At 44.7% G+C, this 22,655-nt stretch overlaps 1 protein-coding gene across 1 annotated transcript in view; it reads right to left on the reverse strand.

Moving 5' to 3' along the window:
- Positions 1-323: 323 nt before the first annotated feature.
- LOC138492881 (period circadian protein homolog 2-like) overlaps positions 324-22,655 on the reverse strand; it is a 344,827-nt gene continuing 322,495 nt past the window's right edge. Inside the window, 1 exon segment of the mRNA XM_069620199.1 lies at positions 324-517. Within this exon segment, the coding sequence (XP_069476300.1) occupies positions 324-517 (194 nt within the window).

The following is a 22,655-nucleotide window of genomic DNA, read 5'->3' on the forward strand; positions in this document are numbered from 1 at the left end:
GCTTAGCCATAATACATCAACCCTAAATACCAACATGCCCCACTCCATTCGAGGAATTAGATGTGAGTAGTATTCATTACTTTACATTCTGGAAATTGTAGTCCTATATTTCCCCATTATAATTCCAGAACTACAAATCCCAGAATGCAAACAAAAAAAGAGGACAGGAATAGGACCAATGCAACAGGTTATGCTGGAATGTATGCTTCAATTACACATTTAACTCAATTTGAGTCAATGGATTGAAAACCATGCATCAAAATACATCTGGTGGCAGCCATACAAAGCACACAAATTAATTAAATTCACATGTATCCTGTAACTCACCGAGAGGGTATCTGGTACGTCATCATTAGTGAATTATCATAATGAGGTATCAGTGACCCGATGGGATCCTGCAGCACATTCTTGAGGAAATGCCCAACCTCTTCCAGTGGCAGGACTTTTGATTTTTCTTTATTCTCAGACGAGTCAAGGCTCCCAAAATATTTGCTGTTATGACTAGTCACACTTGTTCCTTTAAAAATAAACCAAAATACATTGTTATCATTTTTTACTTTTCAATTTAGTTAACAACCGTTAGATGGTGGGTGTCACTTCATCACAGGTAAACCTATGGCATCATAATGTAACTTCATTAGCCAATAATATATGCACGAAGCCAACAATTTTGAAAAATGCAAACCTACCCACCATAGTAATTTTGGAACACTTACAGTGGTCCTTCGGCTCCCTTGCTCCAGTGGTATGTCAATGATGAACTTCCTCAGGCATTCTTCTCCAATTTTGAATGCATTGCCACCCCAGCTCACTGGGACCAAACCTACTGGACATGGCATGTGGCCCTGTTGCTGACCAAAACTCTATGTAGCCTACCAAGTTGTGAATGCAGATGGTCAAACCACATATGATATTTGACTAAGTATCTCGGGCAGCCTTACGAGGGATAGAGTACAATCAGCAATACCTACGGGAGGTGCAACAGAATCCAGTAGAGACACCACAATAACTCAACTACAGAATGCAGTTATTAATGGATAAGAGACTGGGCCATAACACCATTGCAGAAGCCAAGGAACAACTTGTTGCAATTTCAGAACTACTTGCTACCCTCTTTGCAATGGTTGGTCAGGCAACTCCATCAGCCTAAATGGGAGAGGGCCATTCAAAGAGCAGCTATGCAAAGACGAACACAGGCAAAGAGGAATATATGCCACACTAGACCCCAAGCCTGGTAGTTCAGACAGAAACTGTCATTTTCCCCAAAAGGTTCAAAACTCTGGAAGGGGAAACCAGTGAAATCAGAGAATCACCAGGAACCCGGGAGGATTGTCCCATTTTATTCAATGCTCAATATGTTGAGCTGGTCTCTCCATTAGAAACAAGGACATTAAGGCCCAACCTGTCAGAGAAACCAGTAGTGTGATGCTATGCCTGAGGAAAGCTGGGACTTGTGGCCCAAGTCTGTCCAATCCGGCTTTACCCCAAAATAGTGGGCAAAAAAGACTGAATGCACAATTAGTGTGCATTCGGCCTAGTACAAAAGATCAAATCCCATAATACCAAACAAGGGGAGCCAGGGTGTCGCCTAGTTCTGTATTATGGGTTGCAGACACATAAAATGCACAGCGGGGGACAAACAAAAAAAATCTAAACATTTGAAAAAAGTGGGCTTCGCAATTTTGTAATTCAAGCTTTTTTTATTCGTTTTTTTACGTAGATTCATCCAACCCTGCCCCCTGAATCCACGGATACTCATTATTGCGACCCAATGGAATCAAAGGAGGAACCCACATTGTATTTGGTGCCAGAGTATCAGGCTGATGAGGAAACACATATGTTGGGCCGTAAAGATAAGGGATGTAGCAGTGTTGAACCTAGTTGATGCAGGTAGTCAGCAATCTGGGCATACCTGGTGTACCCCAAAAATATCAACTCCAGCAAGGTTGTACCCATCATCTATATCAACGGTGAACAGGAAATGTATACAAAGTCCTGGATTACCTTTAACACCTCAAAGAGAGAACCCACTGTGGAACTGGAAGTGGAGCCAGGCCTACTAGAACTACTCATTCACGGATGGATCTCCGCTACTTTGAGAAGTTGTTCTTAAGGCTCAGTTAGGTGGGAGAATCACCTCAGGGCTTGGAGAGGCATAGGGCCTTTGTAACAAGAGATGGAAATCCCCTCCCTTCACTAGAGAGACACAATAGGGTGTAACCGCAAACTCAGAGTCTGCCTGCCAAGGCCGCTGTGTCCGACAGGTCTGACACTGCCGGGCGGAGCGGCCACAGTAGGCAGACTCTACACCGGAGCATCAGTACTGGTGCTAACGTTGCTGGTTCTCTTGTGTCCCCACTAACATAGAGTGCCATAGGACTCTATGGGATTGGGGATTAACAAATATACTGGCGCCTGACTTCCCGGCCGCCGGACTCATAATGAGCCGGTGGCACCAGGAGGTCAGGCGCCAGTAAATTATTCTGAGTCCGGCGGCAACCCGCAGGTAGCACTGGCAGGGATACCACCAGACTCGGAATGAGGCCCAAAGGGTCGATGCTCAAGGTTTAGTAAATGATGGGCCTGTAGAGTATAGCCCGCCACCCAGACCACAGCCATCACTCAGAATCCACCTGAGGGGATAGGTCATGGGCTTAGTTGGTACGCTCCACTCTGATCCAGAGGAGAAGCTACAGGAAAGAGAGGGAGATATGTGACAAAGCCCCCTGTCTTGGCAAAAACAAAGAGGTGATGGCTGGAAGGTTTAGAATGAATTTTAACCACTGGCAATGCTCTGGGCAACCCTCCAGACCACCGTTCTTCGCCTGCCAAGCCATTACAGAAGGGGAAAGACCATATGCAAATCAGGCTTGGCCCCGCCCCAAAATGGGCAGTCCAGCCCGAACTGCTAGGCCACATCCCTTCTGCACGAGACCACAAGCATCCCCAAACATGTTTCGCCCTTGTTGGGGTTCATTAGTGAGGAGTAGCTTGGGTCTCTAGGCCCAGCAGGCACGGGACGCATGTCTGGGCATACCCGTCTCACTCGGGGTGATAAAGCAAAAACAAAGAGGTGATGGCTGGAAGGTTTAGAATGAATCTTAACCACTGGCAATGCTCTGGGCAACCCTCCAGACCACCCTTCTTCACCTGCCAAGCCATTACAGAAGGGGAAAGACCATATGCAAATCAGGCTTGGCCACACCCCAAAATGGGCAGTCCAGCCCAAACTGCTAGGCCACATCCCTTCTGCACGAGACCACAAGCATCCCCAAACATGTTTCGCCCTTGTTGGGGTTCATTAGTGAGGAGTAGCTTGGGTCTCTAGGCCCAGCAGGCACGGGACCCACGTCTGGGCATACCCGTCTCACTCGGGGTGACAAAGCAAAAACAAAGAGGTGATGGCTGGAAGGTTTAGAATGAATCTTAACCACTGGCAATGCTCTGGGAAACCCTCCAGACCACCGTTCTTTGCCTACCAAGTCATTACAGAAGGGGAAAGACCATATGCAAATCAGGCTTGGCCCCACCCCAAAATGGGCAGTCCAGCCCGAACTGCTAGGCCACATCCCTTCTCACGAGACCACAAGCATCCCCAAACATGTTTCGCCCTTGTTGGGGCTCATCAGTGAGGAGTAGCTTGGGTCTCTAGGCCCAGCAGGCACAGGACCCACGTCTGGGCATACCTGTCCCACTCGGGGTGACAAAGCAAAAACAAAGAGGTGATGGCTGGAAGGTTTAGAATGAATCTTAACCACTGGCAATGCTCTGGGCAACCCTCCAGACCACCGTTCTTCGCCTGCCAAGCCATTACAGAAGGGGAAAGACCATATGCAAATCAGGCTTGGCCCAGCCCCAAAATGGGCAGTCCAGCCCGAACACCTTGGGGAACAGTAGTTGGGTGGTCAAAGGGTTGGGTCTGCCTCAAACTTTTGGATGCTTGACCCAGAAGTTGTATATGGGGATCCCCTGACCACTCCAAATGCATTTCAGGACTAAGACAAGGGCAGTCACAGGAAAGCCTAAACCTGCCGCCTCTGTACATGTACTGTAACCCCATGTAGATATTCAAAGGTACAGACCTGACCAAACCCCTGCCAATATACAGAACCTCAAATGGGATAGTCAAAAGGACATGCCAAACCTCAAACCTTCTACCCATGTGCAAAACACCCAGGGGGATGTGATGAGGGCAGGTATTTCCACACTTCTTATGCTAATATGCAGGTACACAAAAGGGGGAGTCGTGGAAGTCCTGACATCACACCTACCCCTTCCAGGAAGCACCAGAGGCAGAGCGGGATAGCTCTAACCCTTATGTCAGTCTAGGAAAAATGGACACCTCTCACGATGGACGGCAAACGCACGTTGGTGGCCGAAGGCCAACCGTCTCATGTACGAAACGATAGAAATACAGGTTTCCGAGTTTGACCAATGAACAGCCATTTTGATGTAACAAGGATCGCCATTTTGTTTTCTAACGATTGCTCATTGCTGTCTGTTCAAATAGCTTCGCAGCACATTTCTGCTTACTCTGCTCGACTGTTAACATTGTTGTCTGAACATGAAAGGACAAGGCCGCAAGGCCGCGAGGCTAATAAGAGTTTGTTGAAACACAACGTAGGCAGCTCCGGAGAGGAATGCCCAGCTCCCTCCCGAATGTAGCCTTGAAGCAGAGCCGCAGGGCATTTAATCATTTCACAGCTGCCAGCCAGTCTCGTTATATGGTACAATATGTTAGAATAAATTAGCTAATGGCTTGAAATATGCTCTTCTTACGGCCCCCCTTTTCAGAGCCCTGTAGAGCGTGTCGGCTCCCAGGACACGAATAGCACCTCATAAAAAGCAAGGTCTGGAATGTGACTCTTCCCCCGTATGTAGCTCGCTTACAAGAACAGAAGGACTGTGTTCTGTTCAACAAAGAAAAGATGTCTCTGTACTTGGAAGGTTGCATATTGTTGCTAGAATAGATATTTGAAGGTGTCATATTTGTCGGAAGTGTCATCATCAAACCAAGTTCAAAGAAACCCAATAAAGGGGGGTGTTAAACATGTCACAGCTGATTGTATGATATGCATTTTGTATATATGTAACTGATGTACGTAATTCGCTCTCTTGCGTCCCTCGAGGTCTAGAGATACGCATCGCGGGGCGTGAGACCGAGTTGGGCAACTGAGACTATTTGCTTTGTAATAAACCCTAGCTTTGGGAATACAACCTCGTGTCTGGCGTATCTATCGTGTGTGGTGTCTTGCCTTGTTTCCATAACACGAGGGACCCCTAGGGGCCCCTTTCACTTAAAGGGACTCCTTTCCATCATATGACACACGTGAAGAGCTATTCAAGCATCCAAGCCAAAGCCAAACATCCAGCAAAGGAAAGGAAGCCTCTCCCTTTAATGGAACGATGTTGCACCCTTTGAAAGTTCCTGGTGAGCAGAGAAATACTTTTTTAGCTCAGCTCTGTTGTCTGGAGATGAATCACACATTACAATCTCACCATTGGGCAACCTAAGCTCAGGAGAGATAACATTCCCTAGCAACCTTCACGGAAGAGTGCCAGATCCAGAGGGACCTAAGTGTCATTGAGTGTTATTATACCTTCAGTGTGGAAAATCTTGACCATGAACTAGTGCAGTAGGAGGCACTTGAATTAAGGACCACACTCCTTTTCTAGACTGGAACTCAACACTTCTTATCACTTTCTTGTGTTTTCCAGGGATTTTCTACACTGTCATAGTGAGACTTCATTCCACCTGTAGGGCTTATTCCAACCCCTCTGTTGGTTATAATAAACTTGCAGTTTACACCAAAAAGTAGTTTTGAGTCCTTTGGTGATCTTTCAGTCTGTGACCTCAGTGAAAATGTTTTATTGTAAAATGGCATTATGGATGCAACACAAAATATTAAACCTCTGAAATTCACCTTTATGGTTAAGATGGTTCTAATAACTCACCCCTGGCTATGCACTGCTCACCTTTTTACATGAAATTGGATTTAAAAAAAGGGAATGGACAATTTGAATACTTCATTAAATATGTTCAAGCTACAGAGACTTTCAATGCTTGAGAAATCTGCCACCACCATCTGAAGCAGTACATTGCAGCATATCAGAATTGGTGCTCTTTATGATGGCTGCTACTAGTTCAATTTAAGATTTCCAAGAATCTGCAGATATGAAAACTCCCCCTAAATACTCAAAACCATATACCCTTAAAGTAATGCAACTGACTTCCATGAAGTGGCATAACCAGGCAACAAAATTTGTAAAGCAGATGGTGTATGATCTAGTGTGATTGAAATAACAACAAATGATCACGGTGACCGAACATAGCGTACACACTTCAAATAATCATTCAATTAATATGACGGATGCCATTCTTTTGAGGTTGGGTAAAATGAATTTTAGTTTTCACCAATGCATACATAGGTTTTGGAACAAGATTATAACAGGACATACAATAGTGAAGATACAGTATCATAACATGATACATTGTTGTTTTTTTTAAATGTATGTTCAGGCCAAAATGCATGGACAAAAACATTAAAGTCTGGTGATCAAATTGAATGCAAAAGACAACAGTGTAAATCACATTACAACATTTACAGTGTTGACATTAAACACTGAGGGGGAGGTGGATGTCGACACAAACGTGTTTCGGCCAATTGAGAGCTAATCTATTCTGCTCAGAAATGGATGGCCTACATCAGGATGGAAAAGAAGAGTTCGGTGAGGGGGTCCTGTTTCTATCTGTCAAAGAATGAACAGACGTGGATGTGTGTATTTGTTCGGGTACTAATTTGGTTAAATTACACGTTGCATTTAATGCTTATTCACTGAAAAAGAGGGGATATCTTCCTCCATGCGGACGGAGCTAGTCATTCTTACTGTGTTCTCGTATTTTGACACAGTGTTTTCAAAGAAATCCACTTCGAGTTGTGGGTGCAGAAGACGGCCTAATGCTGAACTTTCTTGCTCCCGGGGTTTCCTATAAGTCAACAGTGGAAGTGGTTATGGGGCTGTATTCCCCACGAAGGACAGGCACTAGTTGTACTGCTCATATGCAAGGACAGCTATTGTGTTGCCCATATACAAAAATGTAGGATAGTGCTCCAATGGTGTATCACTGGCCATTGGTTTGTTAATGGGACAAATCTTACCCCATGTGTCAATCTTGGCGGGATATTAGATGGTCCCCTTCTCGTTATATGGTGGAGTCAATCATACACAGTGCTGGACTGGAGCAAGTCATTTTCCAGATCACTGTGGGCGGCAGGCGATAAGTATATGTATAACTACAACCTTGATCTATTTGGGCATCATTATGAGAGTGCATCATTGAAAAGGTGTGCGTCGAAAGGATATTTCTTTTGGCTCAAGATATTACTTAGTTTAGCGATTCCAGTGGTGTCCTTTCCAAGATTCTCAAAAAGTTGTGTGCTGTTCTATTTTTGTAAAACCGCATGCTTTACTATATAGGTGCCCATCCGTTCGTCTCTGGACAGTGCTTGGTGAGAGGTTTTAATGCTACCCACATGCTTGTTGAGCTATGGTCGTGGTGTTGGAAGGGAGTGCGGGATTAAAATAGCCAGATGTTATCCAATTGATCCAAAATCCCCTTTGGTCACCTCACGCTGAGATAGTTTGGCGGCCCCAATCCCATCCGTGAGGTTAAAAAGAATAGTGAATAATTTTCCTGGATTGCCGCTGTAGTGGCGCCTATGCCGAGGTATATGTATATGTCATCAGTTGCTAAATGGAACCCATTTGTATAATTCAACTAGCATTTCTAATTCATAAAACGTAAACAATCTTTTCAGACTTTTCACAGGGCATCTCTAGTCATAGCAGTGTGCCGAGAGGCTCAAACATAAATGGTGCCGCAACCTTCTATTGGAAAAGAGTTAAGTTGTAGCACAAGTCATTTTCTTTAGCACCTCTGTAGCCTCTCCACCCCCTCACATTAATTACCATCCTGCACAATCCACAGGTGTCCTCTTCCTTTTCTGCTCCATTGCTGAACATCAAAAGGACCTCAAAAGAGGGTTCTTTCTGTTTTACAATGTTTCTCTTTAATTTTTGATTGATGAACACACTTTTTAATTTTAAAAAAATCAGGGTGCATTTTTCTCAAGGGTTAAACAGGGTTTCTTAAAATGGTATGGTGATGTTTATTTGTAAAGCGTCTATGCACAAGGCAAGTGTTACAAAGCGCTCATGGAGGGAGGGAACAAGGGGTAAAACACAACAGTCAGTCAGTGCCCTTGAATTTCTGAATGATAACAGCATATAATACAGTCACCAGTGTAGATAACAGCAAATAGGTCTCAAGGGAGCACAGGGGGGACGGTGTAGGGAATCAAGTGTGCCCATTTAGTCAGAAACTGGCTAAATTCTGAGAGATGCCATTCTCATTGACCAAGTACAGTAGTAATGCGGCAAGGGCAGGCCCGGAAGCAAGTGCAAGAGGACTGTCGAGGGTGCCAGGGACCTGTAGGACTCTGAGGTACACCCAGCGGCCAGTTGGCAATCTTTGTTTGGAAAAGGAGGTAGAGAGATTGATAGAATGCAGCTATGAGGTTAGCAGGGTAGAGGGCGAGAGAAGGAAGAGGAATGTTTTAAGGAGTTTCCGGTACTTAAGAAGATCAAGCTTAAGATGGAGGGCGGCAGGGAGGCTATTCCAGAGGGAGGCCCCTGCTGTGGATAAAGATCTCCATCAAAATCTTTGCTTGGAGAACCGGCTAACTTGCAGAAGGTTGGAGGTAGAAGAGAAGAGGGCCCGGGAGGGACAGTATTTAGGTAAGCACTGTTGCAGATAGGTGGGTTGCAGGCCGAAGAAAGCCTTGTGGATAATGCAGTGGGTCTTGAACTTGATCCTTGCAGCCACGGGTAGCCGGTGGAGGGATTGCAGACAGACAGTTATATATGAGCGAGTTAGTGTAAGTGGCTTAGTGTAGCCTGAAGGAGGGGTGCGTGTCAGCCGCATAACACTGGAAGTGAGAGATGAAAGTGGCAATCACACGTGCCAGGGCAGCCATGTAGCCATTGAAGAACCAGGGGGATAGGTTAGAGCCCTGTGGAACGCCACAGGTTGAGAGCGTGATAGGAGAGAGAAAAGGCCCAAGTTCCACCTGTGATGGGCAGTCGGAAAGGAAGGAGGTTAACCACGCCAGAGGCTGACCTGTGATTCCCAGGGTGTCACAGAGACGTGAGATCAGGGTGTTAACCATATCAAAGGCAGAGGAGAGGATAAGAAGAATGAGGCAAGAAGGTTTGTTAGTGTCAATATTTGAGAGAAGGTCTTCACAGGTGTTCAGAAGAGCAGTGTCCATGCCTCTGGATGCTCTAAAGCCAGACTGATGGTCGTGGAGGCAACCAGCAGATTCAGTGTGGAGGGTGAGCTGAGAGATATCCATTTTCTCCAGGAGCATTCCCTTTGAAAGGGGTGATGGAAATGGGGCGGTAGTTTGCCAGAATGGAAGGGTCGGCAGAGGATTTCTTGAGCAGAGGTTGAACAAGGGAGTGCTTAAGAGAAGTTGGGACAACTCCAGTGGCAAAAGAGAGATTACAGAGATCAGCCAAGGCTAGAGCGAGAGAGTCAATGTTGTCCTTCATGGTTTTGGAGGGGCAGGGTTCCACCTGTTTGATGAGGCTGTCATAGACCGGACTTGTCTGGTGACCACATCTGGTGTGATGGGAGTGGGAGGAGAAGTGGTGGAGGGGCTAAGGAGGCTCTACAGGTGTTGGTGTATGATGTGGTGTGGAGGTGAGAGAGAAGAGATGATGTCTTGGGTTTTTGCTGTGAAGTGTGCAGCCAGGGTCTAGCAAACGTCCTGGGTGGGTGTGACAGAAGAGGAGGCTGCTGCAGGGTTGGCCAGTTCTTTGCAGACTTCGAAAAGTTTGACCATGTTTGATGCCACGGAGATGCAGGCTTGAATAAAGACTCTTTTCTTGGTGTGGATGCAGAGTCGGTATTACCTTTGAAGGAGGCGGCAGCCCAGTTTGTCAGAGGGTCCTCCTGACACATTCCATTTCTGCTCAGCTGCCCTAGACTTGCGTATAAGGGCAGCCAGATCAGAGTTGTACCAAGAGTTGCACTTTTTGGGAGGCTTCAGTCGAACGAATCCTCATGACAGGGGCAAGAGTATCGAGGGTGTTTTGAGATAGAGAGATTGAAATTAGCAAGCGCTGGGTACAGGGGTAGGAAGCGGAGAGTAGGTGGAGGCAAAGGCAGGCGCTGTCGCTCTTTTCATGGGTCTGGTGAATTTGAACATGAGTGGCCGCACCGGGTGTGCCGATGCAAGTGGAGAGGAAAGCTTCAAGTGAGAAGAGAGAAGGGAGTGGTCAGTCCAAGAGAGAGAGGGATAGAGAGAGGGATATCGGTGGAAATGAGAGCATCCAAAGTGTGGCTCACTGTGTGCGTGGAGCCAGAGGTAAGATAGAGAGGGAGAGAGAATTGCATAGGTTGCAGAGAGGTGTTGAGAAGCTTCTCCTTTGTGATTAGTACTCTGGAAATGTAGGCTGGGGTGCTAACAGCATTAAAATACATGCCAGATGTTTGTAACAGCTGGTTATGGCACCAAAGCCTTTGGCCGGCTTCGTGTTCAGAGCTTAAATCATCAAAAGTCTGTTTTTTCTATTTGAATATGCATGGCACATCCATGGTTCAAAAGACTTTCAGCCACTGGGAGAAGTGTAGTGTGCTTTCATAATCAGCCTCCTTGCAGGACATTTAGATCTCGACAAATGGCTGGGAATCACTTCCTTGCCATTCATAACCGAGAAGTGACAACAGTATCTTTGCCTGACTCCATGTGATTGCCCTTCTTCTACAATTACAATGCAAAGAGACCCAATAATGTCCAGTATCTTTGAGCTCACCTATGCTGTCCCGCACTACTCTACTCAACATTCCTCTTTCCAATTTACACAACACACATAAATCCACCCACCCAAGTCCCCAAACCATCTCGGCCGCTAGTCCTTTCCTAAACCGATCCAGATTATTGTAAATATGGAAAGATATCTCATGGCTTTCTTCAATTAAAAGTAGTGACTTACTATACATGGAACTACCAAAGTGGGATAGCCCTGCAAATTGGGCACTTGTTGAATTGGCTTCATCTGCTATTGCATCCCTGTTCTGTGCTTGCTCACCTGCATTGTTTGAGCTGGGGTTTAAACTGTCGGTATGTCATGATGATAATGGGAGGGGGGGCAAGTTTCGATCTGCAGAAGATGGCCAGGGTCCTATTGTGAGCAACTTGGAGCAGGCTGCCTGACCGAATCATATACAAAAATAATGAGCACGCTTTTACAGCATGAGTCCTCTTTTTTTAGGGGCTTGTTGGAAAAGGACTAAGTACAGAAAGAGCCAAAAAAGGGGGGGTTTCCAACAAACTACCTTATCATATCCTCACCGGAGATCACACACCCGGTCTCACACCAGATTCATGTATTCACAGACCATCAGTCTTTTAACAAATATAAAGAAATGGGAGGCTCAATTTTAGCAAAAATAACTCATCAATTTATTATATTTTCTAATAAAAACCGACCGTTTGGTCACATTTGCAAAACTCATTATACATAAAAAACACAATAAAAGAGACACTGATCTATAATTTGAATCTTGTATTGCGTTCACACAATACTTGATAATTAACAGTAGTAGTGTTAGTAACACATGGGTGACTTTAAATTAGCCAGGTCTTATTTTGCTAAACAGTCCCCAAAATCTTTGTGTCGACGTGCAGAAATCCGTTTCCAGCCTTAATGTTTTGATCCCAAACCGACTTATCCTTGATTTTTGTTGATTAGTCGTGTATGTAAGGCTTTCTTTAGGACACAATATTCACAAGTACAGAATGTCACACAATCAAATGTGCAATGTTTCGAAGTATCTAAAAAACACAGAACAAACTATATCAATGTATAGAAAGTCTAAAACAGCAAAAAAGAGCCTATTGTTATTTTTATACATGCATTCATGGCAGAGAGCCTATGTTTTACCTCTCTAGCTATTTGGGTGGGTGTGCATGCGTCAGGGACACACAACAACAACCATGCGATGACATTAGCTGATTTGTGCAACAAAACCATATCATTTCGCTTGTCATATCACATCAAAGTGATTCTATTTCTTATGGCTCACATTACTAGGCCTGTCATTTATTAATATGGGAAGAAAGAACATTAGGTTAGACATACCTATTTTCACTCGCTTGATTGCGACTTCAAACACGTTTTTAAAGGGCTATTTAGTTTTTGTCCTTCAATAGTTCAACTAAACAAAGAAAGGAGAGAAACACGGAAAAGTCTTTTACATAATCGCAAGACTCCAAATGGTCTTTACAGAAGGTAGCTATGAAGTATCTACATTTCAAGCTAACAGTACAATGAGTTCCAAATTAATCACACAAACCGGCAGTGAATCAATATGCCGGTCTCTGCGTTGCCGCAGCATGGTATCTCTTACGAACACTTGTTTCGTTGCCACTTCAAAAATACTTTCGATGTGACGTTATAACTTTGTCCTTCAAGGATTAGACTAAAAAAAGGAAAAAAGACGGAACGGTCTTTACAACCAAGAAAGCTCAATGCGATCTAAGCCCATGCATCTTTGCACACAGACTGTGCGGTGACCACACTTCACATTTATTCACCTAGCAATACAACGAATTCTAGGTTAATCACACGTACCAGCAGAAGTCCGATTTGCTGGTCTCTGCGTTGCCGCAGTCTAATTTCTCCTACGAAACGGGATGTGGGTGTTTATCGCCGCCCGAACCTGGTGTTCGAAAAAATGGAGAAAAACACATGCGCGGCTGCGGTTACTCAACTGTGTCCGTTTCTGCATCGGATCCTAACTGTATGCCTGTATGTATTATCGAGTTACCTTGTGATCGCAGTACGTGGCTCGTATCGCCTCGGCATCACTTTCCTTTAGCTTCAGAAGTTTCCACCGGCATCAAAGGAGGACGTGCTACTTCGCTTTGTCATCATTGCGGCCTTTACGTGTTGTGGTGAGTCACGTGACATGATTTGAAAAACAAAAGAGGAGCTGGAGAGGTCTGCGTTCATTGCGGACATTTTGGAAGGGGCAAAATAGAACGGACTATGCTGCAATATGTAGCAAGTCCAACTTGCAAAAACATAGATCGCTGCATTTACTCCGCATAACTTACTTCTGCAAGGATGGTCCTAATATCATAAATATCTCCCAATAGGTACACCCAATTTGTTTCATCTTTTTATAATGTTCTTCCAATGGCTTGTCCACCGTGTTATTTTTAATACAACCACGATGTTCTATAATTCTCGTGCGCACCGCACGTTTAGTTTTACTGATGTATATAAGTCCGCATGGGCATATAATACAATATACAACCATTTGGTGGCGCAATTGCTAAAGGAGTTCAATTTCCAACTTATACTTTTCAAATCAATGGTTTTAATGTTCTTTGTGAATTGACACATGTTACACTTCCCGCACTTAAAAAGTCCTATTACCGGTGGAAGTTGCCACAATGTAGGTTGGGCATTTTGACTGATTTTGAACGCTGGGTAGGTATGAACCAGTTTGTCTCTGATGTTAGTGAGGTGCTTGAATGCAAAACGAGGAGGAGGACTACTGAAATCTTCTGTGTTGATCATTTTCCAATTAGCTAGAATGGTTTTTAGGTCATTGCTAATCGGTGTAAATGAGGACATGCAGGTGATTTTGTCTAGAATAGTAGTATTTTGTTTCGATAGACAGTCTGTCCTCGATATATTGGCGGCCTTTTTATAGGCCCTTCTAATAATATGAGAAGGGTATCCTCTCTCTTTTAGGTTGTTTTTCAAAGCCTAACTATGATTTTTGAAATCAGCCTTGTCAGAGCAGTTCTGCCTGATACGGAGAAACTGGCCAAAGGGTAGATTTTCCCTCAATGATTGTGGGTGGTAACTGTGGAATTCTAATAAGGTGTTCTTTTGAGTAGGTTTCTTGTACAAACTTGTACCCACCTTATTGTCAGCCATTCGCCGAATAGACAGGTCTAGGAATGGGATTTCATCATCATTAGAATCACATGTGAATTGTATAGAGGCTTCTCTTGTATTCAGCCATGTAATGAACACCAAAAGTTGATCCTTGGTGCCTCGCCAAATCATAAAAATGTCGTCTATGTAGCGGTACCAGGCCTTTATCTTGTCATGGTATGGATTATTCGTCACATAAATGTGTGATTTCAAAATTGTTCATATACAGACTGGCCAAGTCAGGGGCAAAAGTCGCCCCCATGCTCGCGCCAAATAGCTGTTGATAAAAAACTCCCTTACATATGAAAAAATTCGTAGTCAGTGCAAGATGAATACACTCAGCAAGGAATGCTGACGGGGGACATTTATCCTCACGCGTTTCCAGCAAGTTGTTCATCACCTCCACGCATTTAATCTGGGGTATGTTGGTTTAAAGAGACGTCACATCTAGTGTGACCAACACATCTTGTGATTCCATTTTTTACTCATCTAGAATTTATATCATCGACGTGGAATCCTGAACAAATGATTTCATTTTATTGACAAACGGCCTGAGAAAAACGTCAACATAGACCGATAAAGGTTCCAGCAGTGAACCAATAGCCGAAACAATTGGGCGACCCGGAGGAGAAGTTGAATTCTTATGGACTTTTGGTAGGCAGTAGAATGCTGGGATAACTGTTTATTAATGAGGAACATCTTTTCATCATCATGAATCCATCCTTGTTGTTGGGCATGTGCCATCAGGCTTGTTATTTCTTCCAGGATAACAGGAGTTGGATCACATGGTATCCTTTTATAAACTGACGTATCACCAAGTTGCTTTTCCACTTCTAAGTTATAAAGGTTACTGTCCCACAGGACAATACCCCCCCTTTGTCGGCAGGTTTAATGACAAATACAGAGTTGTTCTCAAGACTTTTTAGGGCTGTCCGTTCTGATTTTGATAGGTTGTCTTTATACCGATTTTTCTGTTCGCAAAGGAGTTTTGTTTCTCAGAGAATTTTATTTTCGAACGGCAGAATTTCTGGTGATACCATGGACTGTAGTGGTATAAAAGTAGAGGGTGGTTTTTTGCCTAAACGGTTGTCATCAGTGTCCTTGTTAGACTCTTTATCAATGAAATATTTGAGCCTGATGATACGAAAGAAATTGCTCATTTCGATTTCAGCCTGAAAAGCGTTCGCCTTGCAGGCAGGAACAAAAGATAGACCCCTACTCAAAACAGATTGTTCTGCAGGTGTTAGAATATGTGTGCTCAGGTTGAAAATGTGATTTATCAAGTTTGAGGCGGCACCCACTGTCGGGTTCGCAAGGGATGGTGGTTCCATGGTCTGTTCCTTCCACGGTTCCCTCATTGTTGAAAAAATTGATTCTGTGGACCCCTTTGTGGTGTGGGTGCTCCACTTGTATTTTGGCCACTCTGAGTGGAGTCAGAATCACTGCTATTGGAGGAGATGGAAAAAGTTACCAACTTTTTGTTGCGTTGGAATCTATTTTGACCTTTACGGTTGTTTTGACTATTGTTGTATTGTTGAAAAAATCACGGGACCAGATACGGGTATGTGATTTCCTCTCTATAGTTTGCGATATCTTTTTTAAGTTTCCACACTTTTTTGTCCAATGTCAGTGTTTTAAATTTGGCCATTTCGTCATTCATTTTTTCCAAACTGGATTTTATATCAGGGATGACTGATTCTTCTTTAATTTTTGCTTCAAGGGAATCCAGTTCTTCTTTCTGTTTTTTCCCTTCTTTTTCTGCTGTCTCGGAATTGTGCACGTCGACACAAAGATTTTGGGGACTGTTTAGCAAAATAAGACCTGGCTAATTTAAAGTCACCCATGTGTTACTAACACCACTACTGTTGATTATCAAGCATTGTGTGAACGCAACACAAGATTCAAATTATAGATCAATTGTCTCTTTTATTTGTGTTTTCTATGTATGATGAGTTTTGCAAATGTGACCAAACGGTCGGTTTTTATTAGAAAATATAATAAATTGATGAGTTCTTTTTGCTAAAATAGAGCCTGCCATCTCTTTATATTTGTTAAAAGACTGATGGTCTGTGAATACATGAATTTGGTGTGAGGCCAGGTGTGTGACCTCCGGTGAGGATATGATAAGGTAGTTTGTTGGAAACCCCCCCTTTTTTGGCTCTGCCTGACCGAATCAGCAAGGTGATGCTGAATCGATCGTACACTCGCTGAAGGTTATCTGCTGGAATATAGGAGCCCTAATAGAGTTATATCTGACCCGGACTGGTGTAATTTTGCCAGAGAACATAAGGTGCTGATTTTCCATGAGACATGGACATTAAGTCATGTGAGTTTTCAAGGCTATGTAAACTATACGATCCCAGCGATTGGGGGCACGAGGGGTAGGCCATCAAGGGGCCTGCAGATTTGGATTAATGCTAAGCTAGGCTTGGCCAGGACTCAAATTGTGACTACTGTGGACACTGCAAGAAAAACTATGAAATGGGTTAATTGGATAAAAAGAGAAGTAAAACTTAAGGTGTATGATTTAATTAAGGATAACTTGGGAAATATCTACAGTAACGGTTTGTCTAATAGAATGGTTATTGCAGAATTTGAACTCGTAGGCAGGAAAATGATCGCCTTCCAAACACATGCACCAGGCTGACCGAAAAAGGAAGACCATGCTGCCAAATGCTTGGTATGATGAGGATTGTATGAGGCCAAAGAAAGCCATTGTTTTATGTAAAAGAGCCGGCGCAGTTCCGGACAAGCACTGGCTCCGGGACCTTAGAGCAAAATATAAGGTCCTAATACTAATTTTTAAAAATGAGCATGCTAACTCAAGGTGTCCAGTCCTACATATGGCATTGGCGCAGGGAGACAGCGCCGGCTACTGGAGACTGGTAACATCAAGGGAGTCGAACCCCGAGCAGGCTCTTCATTGTCACATCCCCACAGACAAATGGTGGGGACATTTATCCAGACTGTACGCAAGTGCAGACCCACTAGTAGGGAATGCGCTTGGGCAAAAAGAAAATGACTGATTCCATCGGCGACCTGGCTTATTACGATTGATGAGGTAATAAATGCTTTGATTTCTTAAAGGCCGGGCAATGCGGTTTTTCCTAATCTGATACCAGTAGATTTCTATGAAGGCGACATTTTTATCTGGGCTCCAAACCTGTTTATGGTTTTTAATGCTGTTATTTGTGCAGGAGAAATCCCTAAGACTTGGAGGGATGCAACTAGTCCCCATATACAAGAAAGGGTGTACGGGTCTTCTAGAGAATTACGGTCCGATTTTATTACTAGACAGTAGGAAAAACATTTGGTAGAATAATCCTGACAAGATTACAAAATTGGGTAAATGAAGCTGGGATTATTACAGGAAGGGAAGCATGCTTTGTGCCGCTAAAGGTACTGTGGATCATTGCTTTCTTTTGTTTTTATTGATTCAAAAATATGTGATTTTGCCAAAAACCTTTTTTCTTGATTTGAAATCAGCCTTTGACACAGTCTCAAGAAATACCCTTTGGCAGGTATTAAATGAACATAATGTACCTACGCCACTGGTTGAATCCATCAAATTATTATATTAAAAAATATCAGTGCGCTATTGAGTTGGGGTGGAGCAATCAAGGCCGTTTGCTCTGAATAGAGAGGTGCGCCAAGGTTGCGTCTTGGCGCCCTTTCTTTTCCTACTTTACATACAGGGCATAATATATGCATTAGAAAGGGACAATCTTGATGCCTCCATAATTGCGATTAAGAAATGGTCCGCCCTCTTTTATGCTGACGATGCGGTCATTTTGGCCACATCTCGAAGGGGAGTTGAGACCTTGCTGGCTATTTTGAAGAGTAAATGTAGCGAGCTGGGTTTTGGAACTGAATACAAAAAAAAATAAGTTTTGGTCTTCAAACCTTCCTGCGAAGAATATTCCCCTGAGAATAATGGCAAATGGTATAAAACTGGAACAAGTAAAATTCTTTGACTACCTAGGAATTAGGTTCCATGAGTCGGGGCTGAACTGATCAACTTACTAAGGCCAAGACTAGTCTGGGGAAATATAGTGGTGGATTACACTCATTTTTCTCCAGTCATGGTAGTGGGGCAATTTCACCGGCTTTGGAGTTATGTGATAAGCAGGCCTCAATGTGTCGGAGCTGTGGGGTCACTATAAATCTTTCCCATTGTCAAGTTTCGAGAACACGTTTTTGAAAAAGTTGCTTCTGTTGCCTATAAGTGCTCCGACTTCCCTGGTGCTATTGCTCCTTAGTGTTTTTCCTATAGCTGACCAGATTGCCCTTAAACCTGTGCTCTATTGGGTTAGACTGTGGTCTTCCCTGGGACTGTCAACATACCAGGAGGCTCTGACGAATGTTGTACTTTTGGAGGGTGCAAAGAGCTGCTATTGGTTGGCCCATGTAAAACGTTTAGTATATATGTGGGACACGAGAGCTCTCTGGAATAATCCCATAACTGCTAATATTCTTCAAAAGTATATCTTAAAGCAAATGCAAGGAGAAACGCCAAGGAAAAGATGGAAGTGGAATGGGGCTTCTTGAAGAAAGCTTCAGAGTTTTCATGCAGTGAAATGATGGCAAACTCTCTGAGCCTCCTGGATGAAATCCATCCCCCTTATGAGCGCTCTTTGTATGTAACGATGAGGCAGGGGATATTGCATACAGCATGGTATACAAACTTGGGATTAGGTCTATGTCCACTGTGTGGTTTTGCTAATGAAAGATTAATGCATTACATGATAATCTGTTCTGCCACTTTGTATTTAAGGAGATTGCATTTGAAACCTCTATTTAATGTTATGTTATGTTACTTTGCATTTATATAGCGCCTTATGTACCATTGGTGTGATCTCAAGGCACTGGTAGGTTGAACGCCCTCGGGAACCATAGTTCAAGTCAGTAGAGAGAGAGAGAGTCATAAGGTGCTTGTGTGCACCGGATATGTGTGCAGCTGGTGTGGCACTCGTATGTTAGCTGCTTCTTAGCGGTAGGTGTGGTGGTTGGGAGATCAGGAGTATGTGTTCGTTCTGGCAGGGTGATACCAGACTGATTCTGGCTGCGTTAGGCCTGAGGAGAACGCTGAGGCTGGCGGGTGTGCAGCCAGCTGTGATTAGTTAGGATGATGGGGAGTATGTGGCAGGTGTTGGTATGAGAACAGCTATACCGAATGTGTCATAGTATCGCTGTGTTCTAGTTGAGTGGTGGTGTATAGAAGAGAGTAAGCGTGGTGATGTGATAAGGTGGTTTTCAGTAGGTGCTTGAGATCGAGCGCCTTCATGCTCCCTGTATTGCATGCACTGCAGCCGTTCCATGCACTGCAGCCGTTCCATGCACTCCAGGCGCTCCAAGCACTCCAGGCGCTCCAAGCACGCCAACCGCTCCAAGCACTCCAACCGCTCCAAGCACTCCAACCGCTCCAAGCACTCCATCCATTCTTGCACAATGTCCATTCCATGCTCTCTATCTGATCCATGCATTCCATCCTTTGCATGTACTCCCTCGGTTCTATGTACTCCATCTGTTCAAACAGTTTTATGCATTCCATCCGTCCCAAGCGCCTCATCCGTCCCAAGCGCCTCATCCGTCCCACGCACCCCATCCGTCCCACGCATCCCATCTGTCCCACGCATCCCATCTGTCCCACGCACCCCATCTGTCCCACGCACCCCACCCGTCCCACGCACCTCACCCGTCCCATGCACTCGGTCTATGTCATGCACTTGATTCATCTTTCATTCGTTCCGTTCATTCCATGCACTCTGTCATTCCATGCCATCTATCTATTCCATGCACTCCATCCGTATCATGTACTCCTCCTTTCCATCCCCTCCTCCACTTTATTCCTCTCGTCCACTTCGATCCTCTCGTCCATTTCATTTATTTCATCCATTTCCTTAATTTCATCCACTTCACTGCTTTCGTCTAGTTTATTCCTTTCATCCACTTCACTCGTTCTATTCAGTTTATCCATTTTAATTTACATTAGCGGTTCTTCGCTTTCGATTTCTCGCTCGGATCATGATGCTGGGTTGTTATTTATGATAAAGCAGCTTTGGGCTAAGGTCATTGATTGCTGTTATCGAGTTTGAGTTAAGAGTCGATTTTAGGGGAAGAGCTGTGTTTTCAGTAGTTTGCGGAAAGACATGAGGTCCTCGGTGAGTCGGAAGTGGGGTGGAAGTGGGTTCCACAGAGTGGGGGCGAGAGCTGAGAAGGATGATCCACCTAACCTGACTGAGTTGGTTTTTAGTATGGCTAGGAGGCCGGCAGAGCTTGATCTTAGATTGTGTGAGATGGTAGGGTTTTAGTTTGTCTTGAAGATATTGAAGTCCAGTTTTATGTTTTGCTCGGTGAGAGATGCATAAGGTTTTGAAGGTCACCCTTTGGGCAACTGGGAGCCAGTGCAGAGTTTTGAGGGCTAGAGAGATGTGATCTCTTGGGCCAGGTGCTAGAAGCAGTTTGGCGGCAGCGTTTTGTGCTCTTGTAGTTTAGTCAGTTGGTACGCATGGACTCCTAAGTAGAGGGGGTTAACGTAGTCTAGTCTTGACACAACAATTGATTGGACCGCGGAGAATCTGTTGGGAAAGGAGAGGTATGGCCAAATGCACCTAAGAGTTTTAAGGTGGTAGTGGCAGGACTTGGAGACGTTGACTTGGAGCGAGAGGGTTAGGTCTGAGTCTAGGCTGCATCCAAGGTTTTTTACTGAATTTGAGGATGTCGGGAATTGCCCATGGCGGATGGCCAGGGTAGCGGGTGCGGAAGAAGTTCGTTGTTGCCACATAAAATGATTTCAGTTTTGGAGGGGTTTAGCAGGAGGTGGTTTGTGGTCATCCAGTGATCTATTTCGAGGAGGCAGGAAGCGAGGTCGGGTTGGCAGTTGGGTTTTGAATTCAGGAGTTTTAGGATAATTGTGTGTCATCGGCATAGTTGTAGCACAGGATATTGTGCGAGTGGATTATTCGTGGGAGGGTTGACATATAGAGGTTAAACAGGAGGGCTGATAGGCATGCTCCTTGTGGAACTCCTGTGTTGACTGGTCGGGCATGGGAAGCATAGGTGGAGAGTAGGGTTATTTGGTTCCTATTGTCGGGGAAGAATGTTATCCATTTGAGAGCATTTCCACAAATTCCCAGGGAGTGGATGTGGTCAAGGAGGATTGAGTGGTTGATTGTGTCGAAGGCGGCGGATAGGTCAAGAAGGATTAGTGCGGCGCATCCCGCAGAATCAGCAGTGTTTTTAAGGTCATCCCAGGTTGAGGTTAGGGTGGTTTCGGTTCCGTGTCGGGCTCTGAAACCTGATTGAGCGGGGTCTAGGAGATTGTAGGCTTCGACAAAGGCATTTAGTTGGGAGTAGGCGATTCAGTCAATGAGTTTGGCAATGAACCTGGTGTTTGAGATGGGGTGGTAGTTTTTGGGCTCGAGAGGGTCGAGGGAAGGTTTTTTTAGAAGAGGCTTGACATGAACAGTTTTGAACGTGTCGGGAAAAATTCCAGAAGAGAGGGAGTCGTTTATGATGGTTCTTGTGTGTTCTCCTGCGCAGGTAGATGCGAAGATTTCTTTGAGGGTTGTGGCTGGGCAGGGGTCCAGCGGGGAGCCGGATGGTTTGCGGGCAGAGAGAAGTTTGAGAAATTGGTCAGTTGATATTTGAATGAAGGAGTCGAAGGCCGGTTGGGTAGCGGTTGCAGGCGGTGGGATGGCAGGTAGGGTGGGTGGATTGCCTGGTGGGTGTAAGAGAGCTAGTTTGTTGGTTAGAGAGTTTGTTCTTTCAAGAGCTGTGGTGTAAAAGTGTAGAGAGAGTGAGTCACACAGTGATTGTGAGGGGGTGGGAAGGGTGGTGGTACATGATGGTTTGGTGAATTCGTCGATGATTTTGTGAAGTTCTTTGCTGGGGTTTTTACAGTTTAGGATTCGGGAGTTGTACTGGGCTTTTTTAGCTTTCCGGATTTCGGCCTTGTGGTGGCGATGATGCCGGGCCAAGGTGGATCTGCTCAGGGCTGTTTTGTCTTTCTGCCATTTGCGTTCTAGGGATTTATATAGCTGTTTAGTGGTCTTCAGTTCTGGTGTGAACCATCTAGGAAAAAGGCCATGGTGAGCTGATGATTTGCAAGAGTGAGTGAGCAGGATTAGTGAGGTGTTGAGCCATGAGTCAAAGGCGTCGCAGGTTAGGAGTACATTGGGTAGGCGGGTAGGGGTGGAGCTTGAAGGAATGCATCAGCTAGGTCGGGAAGGATTTTTAGTTTCTTCCAGCATTTGCGTAGATTTGGAGGTTCTGGTTTGGGTAAGGGGAGCGGGTTGGGTGCACGAATGGCGAAAGAAATAATGAAGTGATCGGACGAGATGATAGGGGTGGGAGGGTTTAGATGTATCAGGTTGTGGGAGCTAAAGATGGCATCAAGTGTGTGTGTCCTTTATAGTGAGTCGGCCGTTTATGTGGGTATGGAGGTTAATCGCGTCTAGGCTGTCAACCAGAGAGTGGGTCATAGGAATGGTGGGGATGTCAAGCCATATGTTCAAATCTCCTAGAAGAGTGAGGGTGGGATGGTTTAGTTGAGGGTGGCAATAGAGTCACAGAGGTTGTTTGAGAATTGTCTATCGTAGCCAGAGGGTCTGTAGATGATTAGGAAGCTGTAA

Source organism: Ambystoma mexicanum, chromosome 10 (assembly GCF_040938575.1).
Source record: "Ambystoma mexicanum isolate Mex_15411 chromosome 10, UKY_AmexF1_1, whole genome shotgun sequence".
Classification (NCBI taxonomy): domain Eukaryota; kingdom Metazoa; phylum Chordata; class Amphibia; order Caudata; family Ambystomatidae; genus Ambystoma; species Ambystoma mexicanum.